Source organism: Xyrauchen texanus, chromosome 31 (assembly GCF_025860055.1).
Source record: "Xyrauchen texanus isolate HMW12.3.18 chromosome 31, RBS_HiC_50CHRs, whole genome shotgun sequence".
NCBI lineage: Eukaryota > Metazoa > Chordata > Actinopteri > Cypriniformes > Catostomidae > Xyrauchen > Xyrauchen texanus.
In genome coordinates this window covers 15,258,213-15,270,520 of record NC_068306.1, presented here as the reverse complement: position 1 = coordinate 15,270,520, position 12,308 = coordinate 15,258,213, and the positions used below count along the sequence as shown (strand labels likewise).

The following is a 12,308-nucleotide window of genomic DNA, read 5'->3' as shown; positions in this document are numbered from 1 at the left end:
TTTGTTAATAACAATAGAGTATGCTGCTTAAATCCTCCTGATAGCTCATCAGAATGTCTGCCTGGAGATTTGTAAACCCTCATAAACACCTTACTTATCATATTGTACAACAATAGATATTTAATATACTAAGGTATACTGTTGGTAGCTAACAGCAATCGGCAAAGTTCTGTGGGGTTATTTGGACAGAATAGATTTGAGCGAGGTTAACTCAATTAATTTAGGTTTTTGCTACACAAAGCATTTGAGTGAAGCCAAGATTTTAATTTCATATTATGGAAACTCCTTTTCATTGTGTAGAACCAATGTCCACAATTGTTAAACCAATGATTGTTTTTAAATAATACTGCAAAGAAATTACATAAAAATTATATTTTAATGAAAGCAAAACTCAACAATGCACAGCAAAGCACTCAACAAAGACAAAATGAATACGTAAAACTAGTTAATAATTAAAATACCATAGCAATGCAATGTGTAAACTTACAAATATTTTCTTACATTTGATGTTTGCTGGTCCTCTCTTGTTCTTTTCCAAGTGTTTAGGGCCTTTTTTAGAGCTGCCCCAGTTCACTGCTGAACAGAACTGTGCGTTCTGTTACATTGTTAAGCAAGTTAACTGGTACAGAAAGGTTGAGTGCGGGTAAGACCTTGACATTTTCTCCAACGTGTAACAAAGTGTGAATGAGAGAAGTGTGAGAAAAGAAAGAGACAGAGGGAGAGAGAGATAGAGACTGGCTGTACACCTCCACGGTGTGTGATGAATATACACAAAATAAGACAGAGAGACATAGAACATGCATCTAAATCTTCTTCCCCTCTTGCCGCTCCCACACCAGTCACGACTTGCTGTGTGACCATATGGCAGAGGAGAGTGAAGATGGCTGAAAGGAGCCCAAATAAGCAATGAAGAAATGAACTAGAAAACCATAGAAAGGTATCAGGGTACAAAATGCACTGCAGATATTTCTATATATAGAACAGAAGTAGTGGATTACTGTAAATAATATTGTAGATGGTTGAAATTTATATTTTTGAGTATAATAAACACCTATAGTATGTCACAATGAGCCTGGTGTGAGTCATTTGTTGGCCTAACAGACCATTGGACTGAAGAACTATTAATATTTTTACACATCCTGTGTGTTTTTCTTGTAATACAGTATGTTTGGGTGGGGGACAAGGAGTCTGCATTTGGACATGTTTTTTAACAGAACCGCACCTCAATAAACCAACAGCCTTCACCTTTAAATGAAATGTAGGCTGAATTTTATTTGAAGCACCCGCAAGTCAATTATCAAATATACTTAAAAAATATTCTAATTTAATTAAACCATTAGCAAGCAATGAAAACATGTCATACATTTTCAAGGACAGCAGATATAAGATGTGTCTTATAATATGTGACCTGTCATTCCTATGATTGGATTTTGAAATAGGAAAGCTGCCGATATTCTTAGATCAGTCTTTATTTAAATCAAAAGTCGTTAGGTCAAACAATAAGTATGAGTAACAAAACCAATTGTCACCAACTCACAAACATATCAGAATCACACACACACACACACACACACACACACACACACACACACACACACACACACACACACACACACATGTTGTGTTTCCATTTTTTATGGGGACTTTCCATAGACATAATGTTTTTTATACTGTACAAACTATATATTATATCCCCTAACCCTAACCCTACCCCTAAACCTCACAGAAAACTTTCTGCATTTTTTAATTTTCAAAAAACATCATTTATAAGCTGTTTTACTCATGGGGACCAACAAAATGTCCTCACAAGGTTAATAATGTCAGGTTTAAATATCCTTATGGGGACATTTGTTCACCAAAATGTGATAAATACATGCTCACACACACACACACAAACAAGAATTCACAACAAACAACACACAAAAAAACAAAGGTGAAATGAAGTAGACTCCAAATAGGCTTTTATGTTGAGACTCAATTCACATATTGGTTTGTTGACATATTGCATCATATAGTCTACTAGTGCTGTCTCTGTAGTAGAGAACTATTTGAGTGCAAGGTTAATGATTACCTACAGTATGTTGGTGGAAAACACCAAGAATGTTTGTTTGGAAATAGAAAATGATCTGAAAATTAGCAGACATAGAACAAAAATTCTGCTAATAAAGTCAAGGGACTGCTGCTTTTTAGAGATTACAGAATAAATAATTGTATGAATCCCACAAGTCATTTGCACAGGACACATTATCAAATTCAAACAAGGCAGGTTCCATAGTTTGAGCACTCAAAATGACAGAAGGTTAAGTTCTCAAGAGCTGTCACTGGTCTTTGGTTTAGCTTTGCTCTTGAATGAACTGCGTAAAGGAGGAAGTCTTATCCGCCAAGACTTCTTGTAATTCACAGCATTTGCAGTGTTTCCTTTACCTTGATCTACATAGTTTTCAGCTTTCATCACAGTCTTTGCAATGTTGTTTGCCATTTCACCCTGTATAAAAGATTAAACTATGTAAATGTAAATTCACTGTATGAAGTAACAGACCAGAAACACTGCTATGTACATTGTTTCAAATCCCAATTACTCACTTTCTTCAGTGGAACACAAAAAGAGATGTTAGGCAGAATCTTAATCTCAGTCACCATTCACTTTCTTTGCATCTTTTTTCCATACAATGAAAGTGAAAGGTGACTGAGGCTAAAATTCTGCCTAACATCTGCTTTTGTGTTTCACTGAAGAAAGAAAGTCATATGGGTTTGGAATAAAATATGGGAAAGTAAATTATGACAGAATTCTTTGTTTTGGATGAACTATTCCTTTAAATGAAACCTATGCATAAATCATGCAAATGTGTAGTAGCTATTGCAATGAAAGGTTCTTCCTCAACCATGTATTACGTTTTTGATCTACAATTGTTTCAATCATTCTTTGGTGTCTGAAGCCAGCTTACCTGACTGTTCACTAACACTGCAATATCCATAAACATTTTATGCAGTTCTCGAATGCTGGCCTCCAGGCCGAGAATATCCTTAAGTCGCGACTCGATCTCGTTCAGTGCTTGTCCCGTGATGTGTGAGCCAGAAAGCATCTACACACAAAGGGTTACCAAAACATTTGGGGCAGCATTCATGGAAAACAGCAAAAATTAAAGTGGTCGTGACATGCATTCAGTTAACATAATATTAAAACTTACATCTGAGGTAAAGAGAGAAGGGTTGTTGCTCTGTAGCAAAACCTCAGTCTCCTCTTCACTGACAACTCTGCCACCTTTAAAAAAAAAAAACTGTAAAAACAACTTTGCATGCTTGCTTTTATCGAGACCTTTTTATTAGAAGGTTCATAATTTGATGACAGAATTATGTGAATAATTATGTAAATTGTAGGATCTTGAAGGGATGTGTATGACTTTCTTTCTTCTGCTGAACACAAAGAATTTTAGAAGAGTATCTCTGTTTTAGAAGAGTAGCTCTGTTGGTCCATACAATGCAAATGAATGGTGGCCAGAACTTTGAAGCTCCAAAAAGCAGCATAAAAGTTACCCACATGAATCCAGTGGTTAAATCCATGTCTTCAGAAGCATTACATAGGTTTGTAAGAAACTGATCAATATTTAAGTCCTTTTTTACTATAAATAATCTTACATGTCCATTAAGTGGTGATATGCATGAAGAATGTGAATCGACAAAACAAAAAAAGAAGAATGTAAAAAGTGGAAGTGGAGATATATAATAAAAATGTTGTTAAATATTGATCTGTTTCTTATACACACCTATCATATCGCTAGTGAAGATATCAATTTATTTTTACTTTTATGCTGCCTTAAAGTCCTTTTTAGAGCTTCAAAACACTGTTATTAACGTATATTTTTTATTTTATTTTTATATTATTTGTTTTAAATTTGAATGTCAGTTTTAGTATTTTTCTTGTTTGTTTGATTTTTGTAGTTTTTATTAAATAAAAATAATTCTATTTAGTTATTATTTATTTTTATTTCAGTTTTAGTTTTAGTCATTTTAGTTTTTGGGATTGACTAATGTATGAAATACTTTAGCTAATTAGTTAATTTCTTTAACAGATATAATAATTAAGCAAATATACATATTTAGCAATAAATGGAAGCGCAGCGTAGTTCTAGCGGGAAGACTAGCAGCTGTACATCATCGCACCATTAGCTAGGTAATTCCTAGCCAATCACATGTAATCTATTGCTTTATAAGTCTGCTCACAAACTATCACTTTGCTGTTTCAGTGTGCTAACCGGCAACCTTCACCACCACCAGTTGAGCCCTGTCCCGCACGGGGGTAGGCTCCTCGCCCCTGCCTCCTATCTCCGGCATGATATGATGGTTCCGAGTACAACTCCCTCTGACCGCCAGACGGGGACTACGCCAAAGAGAGACATTACTTTTCTGTTTTACTTTCATCAAATAAATGTCATCTTAAACCTCACTCAAGCCTGCATGTCTTCCCGATAGAATATTATTTATTGTTAGAAGCAATACAACCTGCTCACTTCGCTATTGCAATAAATGCATTTCCAATTAGTGCCAACTAAGGAACAAAGATTCAAACATTAAATAAAATGGCGCTTTAAAATAAACTGGGAGGGGAAAAAAATACCAATAATGGTCCGCAATCCCTACTTGTACTTTTGAGAATGTATTACATAAAACTGAAATCCAGTACCACTATAACATTTGGTAACATGAACAGATATTGATGACTTAAATTTGAGATCGACAACAAACTTTCGGAAGGCAAGCGTATTGCAAAGTCTAGTAATCATGCCCGTGTCTATGAATAAATTAACAAATGCGTCTTCTCCTTTTATACCTATTTGAACTAGTGGCCCAGATGTGTGACCTTTCAATATATGATGATAATGTTTCGTGTCGTTTGTTTAGTTTGTGTAATGCTTTCTGTCGTTACCTCGTTTCTACTGTCTTTGACACAGCCTAGCTTAGGAATGCCTGTTAAACGTCACTGTGAGAGCGCACTGTGAGAGCGTAGGATTTTAACCTTTATTTTGGTGCCACAGATAGTATTGAGTGCATACATTGGTTTTTAGAATCACTAGAGTTTTGTGTGCTTTTTATTTTATTTTAGTTAGTAATATTTGTATCTTATTTACTTTAGTTAACAAAAATGTCCCTGCTTCAAAGTTCTGGCCAACATTCATTTGCATTGAATGAACCTACAGAGCTGATATATTCTTCTAAAAAATCTTTGTTTGTGTTCTACAGAAGAAAGCAAGTCATACACATGATGCATCTATGGCATGAGGTTGAGTAAATGATGAGAGAATTTTCATTTTTGGGTGAACTATTCTTTAATGTCTTATATTTACAAATAAATGCCAATCTCAAAACAGGTCAAACATAAGCACTATGTCTAAAGCAGATTTATTTAAATGATGATTATACAAAAAAGCTTTCTGTGTTATGTTTTATTTCACTCACTGATCTCCAACTGTCTTTGGATCTGTTCTTTGCTTCTTTTTCGGAAAGTTGTCAGTTCTTGGTTATACACATTCATTATTTCTCCAAACCTCAGTGAAAGCACTGTGTGCTATGGATTCATAAAATAAAAGTGAAATAGTGAGAGAATTAAAACAGGTAACTAAATAAATATGAATTAGAGGCTTCAAAATTAGTTTAAAGCTGAAGTGAGTAATTTCAAAAATAATTTTCAAACTCCCATAGCCTTCCATTGGTTCTACAAACAAAGAGTCCCACCCAAAATAACACTATTGATAGAACCAATGCTGATGTTTCAGGATGGATGGGCTTCTCAAACAAACAAAGCCATCTGTTACACTTTTAAGTGAAATCCACCTACAAATAGCTTACTTACAGTATAGTTATACAAGGAAGAATTTTAATAACAGAAAAAAAATCACACAAATCAGCTTTAAAAATTATGAGAAAATATAATTTATAACAGAAGTTGATTGTCACATCTCACCTGAGTACTCTGGATACGGCAGTACACAGAGCCACTGTTTGCATTTTCATTCTGTGTAAAACCTCCTTCCAAATCTATATGAACAACCAATAAAGCATTATGCATTTTCAAGGTAATAATTATGAAAGTGATGACAAGATTTTCCTTATTGCAAACAAAACACGAGTGACAAATAAGTTAGATTTTTCAATCTATATAGATATAGAGGCAATTTTAGCAGATAATGTTCTTTATTGCACAAGAAAAAGAGGAAACGTAGCTTACACATTTACAAATAAAAACAAAAACAAGGGAATGATTTGAGCAAATTGTCCAATACAAATAAATGCTCTAGGACAGATGATCAAGCAACAATATTTGCAAGTCAAATCATCCCTTAAAATCATCACGTGTTTTCCAGCAACAAAGCAAAAATAAAAAAACACACACAAAAGCTGTAATGCAATCACCTTTCAGTTTAATCCTGATTACATCCGCTGTCCTCTTGATTTCATTGTTAAAATGCTCAAGTTCCTCTTTCACATCTAAATAAGAGGACATAGATTTAACCACTGGAGAAGTATGGATTACTTTTATGCTACCTTTATTTGAAGCTTCAAAGTTCTGGACACCATTCACTTGCATTGTATGAACCTACAGAGCTAAAATATTATTCTAAAAAATCTTAATTTACATTCAGCAGATTAAATAATTTCATACACATCTGGGATGGCACGAGGGTGAGTAAATGATAGAATTTTCAACTTTGGGTGAAAACTACTCCTTTAACAAATTTGAAAGACATAACACAAACACAGAGTGCAATGTTTTTTGTGCACACATTTACTCACGTTTCTGTGGTTTGACCTCTGTTAAAATGGTACAATGTCTCAGCTTCACCACTTCCACACAATAGGAAATCCTTTCAAGAAGTTTCTGAACCTCATCTACCTGTTAACATGATATGATATGATATTGAAGTCTCCCAACACCAGAAAAATGCTGATGCTTTAACACTGAATTGGAGGTCAGAAAGACACAAAGCTAGCTAGTTAGCTAGCTAGGTAGGTAGGTAGGTAGGTAGGTAGGTAGAAACATACATACATACAGACATACATACATAGACAGGACACACAAACCAACCTTAGGGAGGAATTCCTCTAGGAAATCATTTGACTCCACAGGAGTTTTGATGTCACTGTAGCTCTGAACAGGAGTGTGTTTACAGACAGTCAAAATACATTTAAAAAAAAAACAGTCTCAGAGACAGCTAGAGTTTTTTGGAGTGAGATCAAACGTTACAACTGGTCGTAAACACCACGTTTTAAATAGTTTTGAAAAGCTTTGTTTTAACACCACACGTGATACTATATGCATTTGGGTAATACTGGAGAAACACGAGACATCTCTGTAAACATGTTATTAAGTTGTATTTACGATTGTGAAACTAAGTAAGCTAGAGCAAAGTCTTAAACAATAACTTTACTCCCAAAGAACGCAGAGTAAGCAAATAAAATACTTACGGCTGCCAAATCGACCAGGCGATCCTTCATTTCGGAGGTGGATAATGGAGTAATTTCTCTTACCCGCTACACGAACAGAATGACGGTTAATTCACAAACAAAGCCCCGCCTTATTTACTTCCGTACTGTACATTAAGAAATGTTCAATAATAATCGCCATTGTTTGGGGCATTTTTAACGTATATATGTGTGAGATAAAGTATCACACGATAACAGTCATCGAGCTGAATTAAAGGGAAGAAAGTTGTGAATTGAGGTAATTTTTTCACATTATAAAAACATTGCTTTGCATTTCTTCGGTGTAAGAGGTGAGACAGTGACACCTCTCACTGCGCACTGCGCATGCGCATTACAATGTGGCGTCAGGCGATGCAGTCGCTATGAGAACGTGTATACACCTGCTCGTACTGCTACGAGCAGTTTGGAAAAGGAGAGCATGCTGTTGATGTTATTTGAAAAGTTTTAAAAGTGGAGCCACATTCTGAGCTTAATCTGTTGCATAACAGGCCTGAACGCCAAAGTAATAAACATTACTTATTTGAAAGCTAAAAGTTCCTTTCGGCAGGTTCCTTCACCTTAACCATGAATTTAGAGGAATAGTTCACCCAAAAATTTTAACTCATTCACAATTTACTCACCCTCATGCCATACCAGATGTTTATGGCTTTCTTTCTTCTGCAGAACACAAATAAAGATTTTTAGAAAAACATCTCAACTCTGTGTCCATTCAATACAAGTGAATGGTGGCCTGAAATTTGAAGCTCCATAAAGCACATACGGGCAGCATAAAAGTAATCTCTATGACTCCAGTGGTTAAATCCATGTCTTCTGAAGCGATATGATAGATGTGGATGAGAAACAGATCAATATCCTTTTTTACTATAAATTATCCTCCCTACCAGTAGGTGGTCATATGCACAATGAATGCAAATCACCAAAAACAAAGAAAAAGAATGTGAAAGTGAAAATGGAAAATTATAGTAAAAAAATATATCTGTTTTTCACCCACACCTTTTCATATCATCATATCACTAATCATATCACTTCTGAAGATGGATTTATCCACTGAAGTATTATGGATTACTTTTATGCTGCCATTATGTGCTTTGTAAGCTTTAAAGTGCTGGTCACCATTCACATGCATTGACTGGACCAACAGAGCTGAGATATTCTTTCTAAAAATGTTGTTTTGTGTTTAGTAGGAGTTTAGCAGACTATTACTTTGAGGCCATTGTTCATGCATCTACACTAGCAATCAAAAGTTTGGACACACTTGACTGAATTTATCTTTCTCAAGATCTTAAAACCTTTTGATATAAGCTAAGGGCTTACACTTAAATACTTGAAATATATAAAAAATATAATTTGGACCTATGTGTAATGTCTTTACAAAAACTAGCACTTTTTAATGGATAAGTCAGATCATGAAGGAAAAGCAACCAACAAGTGCCCAGCATATATTGATAGGCTAAAGAGGGTCGCACACCGAACGAGAAGCGCAGCGCCGCGCCGCGCCACGTCTAGAACAACTCGCAGGTATCGCACACCGGACGCGCACATTCTATTCGCGCGAGCTCAATTTTGAATCAACTCCTGGTAGAAGTCTAGAAGAGGTGCAGGATGGGTGAGTTTTAACTTGATGTATTATTTATTTTTTTATGTTAATTGAATAAAAGCTGATGTTTGAACGTTAATCAAGTAAAAGTGTCTATCACGTTGTTAAGTCTGTTATTTTGTTGTAATGTTATCCGTTGTCTTGGCAACTATGTTACATAATACAATAGTATTTATTTAGCTAGCGTTTAACCCGAGTGAAAAGTATGAGAGTATGGTTAGTATGGTAGAGTATTGAAAAATGGCATAACAGGGGAAAATGAAAGATTTAAAAGGGCTATGTTTGTTATATATTTTTTCCAATATGACTTTATTTAAGCTGTTAAAATAGGAATGTTAAACTAAATGTATACTGCAGCACAGGGTGAAGTCAGTATGTACATTAACGACGATTTGAGACAAATAAATGTAAATTCAATATACAACTATGTAAATGGCGCTCTGTGGCGCGGCAGGGTTTTGAACAAGGTCCTGAGCCGTAGCTGGGCGCCGCGGACAGACGCCGAATGGCGCCGCCGGTGTGTGTGCGCCACTGATCTATATATATAACTGGATAGCTCATGACGTCACAACAGTGAAGCTACTGCGCCGCCATCTTGGTATTCCCTAACATTCTGTACTCCTATGTGTCTCAATGGGAAATCGTCTGTTTTGGTGAGTAATTTGTACCCATCCAGTCACATTAAAACACATTTTTTATGTCTGCATACACTGTATCACAATGCAATCTTCCTAAATATGTAACTCATTATTTATTTTGACTTTAATCCCCCTGCTTATTCTAAATGTGAGCGTGTTATGTTACTCTTTATTGCAGCAGCATTACGTTCTGCGACGCACGTGTTTCAATAGAAACACGTTTAAGAAACTGAGGTAAGATATCAGTAGACATTTTCAAACATATTTTTTGCAGGCTTTAAAGTTTTTATTCTGAATACATAATTATGTTTTGTAGCTTTTGTTTACGTTGAACGTGCATTGTGGTTATTTTCTTAGGATAAATGAATATTAGCTATGCAGCTAACGTTAACTTAGTGAGTTATACTGTTATTCATTGTGGTTATTTTCCTAAGTCAGCTTTTTTGGTCAAGTTGAATATCTAATTGCAGATCAACACCGGTTACATATGATAAATATAATGTGGGCTTTCATTAATTCTCTGTGTGTGATTTGTACTTTTTGCAGTGCAGGCCTGAATACGGTCCAGCTCACGGGCATCATTTATAAAGTGATCAATTGGAATAGACGAGGAGCAGGGCAGGACTGGTAATCTGGACTACCGGACATTTTTCCGGTGGACCGACAAACGTTGGGGCCGATCAGGGTGGACTGGCCATCGGGAGAACCGAGCGGGTCGCTGTGTCGGCCGCGATAATCTAAAACGAGCCGCCGCGTTAGCGAACACTACCCCCCAACAACTTTTTGACAGTTATGTCAAATCCCGGGCCGATTTCTCTTTCCAGTCCAGCCCTGAAAAGGTGCACATGGATATTGTTGAAGTTAAACAAGGTAAATTTGCCGTTTGATTTCAATAAACATCGCACTGAATGCTAGATAAAACTGGAATTGGTTTGCAACAGGAGGAAAAGCTGTATGAGGAGTCAGCCTGGCTTCACTGAAGAGCTGTTTTAACAGAGTAAAAAATATTATACTGTCTGTTTTTATTTGCAATGAAGATACTTTTGCAACATGCAGTATAAGTCTCATAAAATTACTGTGTTTCAGATAGTTATAACATTTAATATTAATAGAAAAGTTGACCCAAATATGTAAATTCTGTCATCATATACTCAACCTCATGTCCTTCCAAATCCATGTGACTCTTTTGCAGAACCCCCAAAAATGTATTTTGTATTCCATATAATGAAAGTAAATGGTGAGCAAAATAGCTTGTTTTAGTCACCAATGGCTTTCATATATGGACAAAAACATTTTTTTAAATGTCATCTTTTGTGTTCCACAGAAAAAGTCATACAGGTTTGGAAGGACATGAGGTTGAGTAAATAGCTGTGCGTAAGGTCTTAAGTTGGGGTATAAAGTTCAAGGCTTCGTAACTACTAGTTAGTTTGCAACTAAGTTGGTGCTTAATTTGGTTGCTCCACCTGTTCTTAAGGCAAGTCTTAACTAGTATTTGTAAACTCTCCATAAAGTGATGCGCAGTCGCATACTATGACGTTTACCTGCATTGATCCAATAAGCACCTTCATATTTGTACACAGAAGTATTAAAAAGCCGTGAACTTCAATGTGATTTTGTTACGGTTGATGTACAAACCTTGTTTGCTTACGTAACCGTCACTGCGGACGTCACAAGAGCAGCTCTCTTGAGAGACATATTTTGATAATTAAGATATTATTTTAATTAACATTTTATACTTTTATATTTGACTGTCATTCATATGTTTTTGAAGCCTGAAAAGGAAATCATACCCTTATTTTATTTTATGACTCAAGCTAAATTTGTATAAATGAATTAGTGAGTTTGTATGGTAATTCATCATATTTATGAAACGCCTTAAACAGGCAATTCATTGTCATAATCACAAGGGGGGTATGCTGCCCGCCCTTCATCTGCATGCCATGGAGGCTAGAATTGATAAACATTATTGGATAATTCTTATAATTGACATTTCTCTGGGCCAATCGGAATCTTAGCACTTTTTCTCTTGGCCAATCGGAATCTTAGCACTTGCGTCAGAATCTTGAAGCACACAGCGTCAACCACGCGAGTCTGATGGAAACTCATAACGTGTATGAATCGTATGTGAAATTCGAGGTAAGTCAAGCTTTTTGGAGCAAAAACAAAAGCTATTTGTTTGCTTGATTCAAGTAACGTTAGCTACCGCTTTTTATGTGATATAATTTACAATAATATTGTATTGTCTATGGGTGGAACGGTACATGTAAGTTATTCGTATTGAACCGAAACTGTACGGGTGTCACGGTTCGGTGCACGAATTTGCACAGAGAATACACGGGGGGAAAAAAAAAAAAATAAAACTCTAGATAGCGATAAATTTAGCTCTATTCACGTTTGGTGTGAACGCAGCATAATAAACAGGCTGCGATGTAAAGATTGTAACGCTGTAGTGTGTGTGTGTGAGAGAGGCGCGCGGGCGCGTTCGAACATTGGAAACAAAAACATACTCCATCATTTTGTTAATACAGGACATCATTCAAACTGCAAAGTGTTTACTTATTTGTGTACACTCGCAATCAAATACAACATTGTGC

General features: G+C 35.8%; 1 protein-coding gene and 1 long non-coding RNA gene across 2 annotated transcripts; one reads left to right on the top strand and one right to left on the bottom strand.

Annotated features, from left to right (window-relative positions):
* Positions 1–426: 426 nt before the first annotated feature.
* On the bottom strand, positions 427–7,768 carry stx2a (syntaxin 2a). The gene is made up of 9 exons (XM_052100397.1): positions 7,462–7,768; positions 7,082–7,144; positions 6,790–6,889; positions 6,409–6,483; positions 5,960–6,033; positions 5,455–5,563; positions 3,189–3,262; positions 2,946–3,083; positions 427–2,485 (listed from the first exon to the last, which is right to left on the bottom strand). The coding sequence occupies exons 1-9, from the start codon at positions 7,489–7,491 to the stop codon at positions 2,309–2,311; spliced, it is 840 nt and encodes a 279-aa protein (XP_051956357.1). The 5' UTR covers positions 7,492–7,768; the 3' UTR covers positions 427–2,308.
* A 1,865-nt stretch (positions 7,769–9,633) lies between these two features.
* Positions 9,634–10,478, top strand: LOC127624597 (uncharacterized). Its single transcript, XR_007968198.1, has 3 exons — positions 9,634–9,729; positions 9,893–9,948; positions 10,261–10,478. It is a non-coding gene; the product is annotated as an uncharacterized LOC127624597 (long non-coding RNA).
* Positions 10,479–12,308: the final 1,830 nt, after the last annotated feature.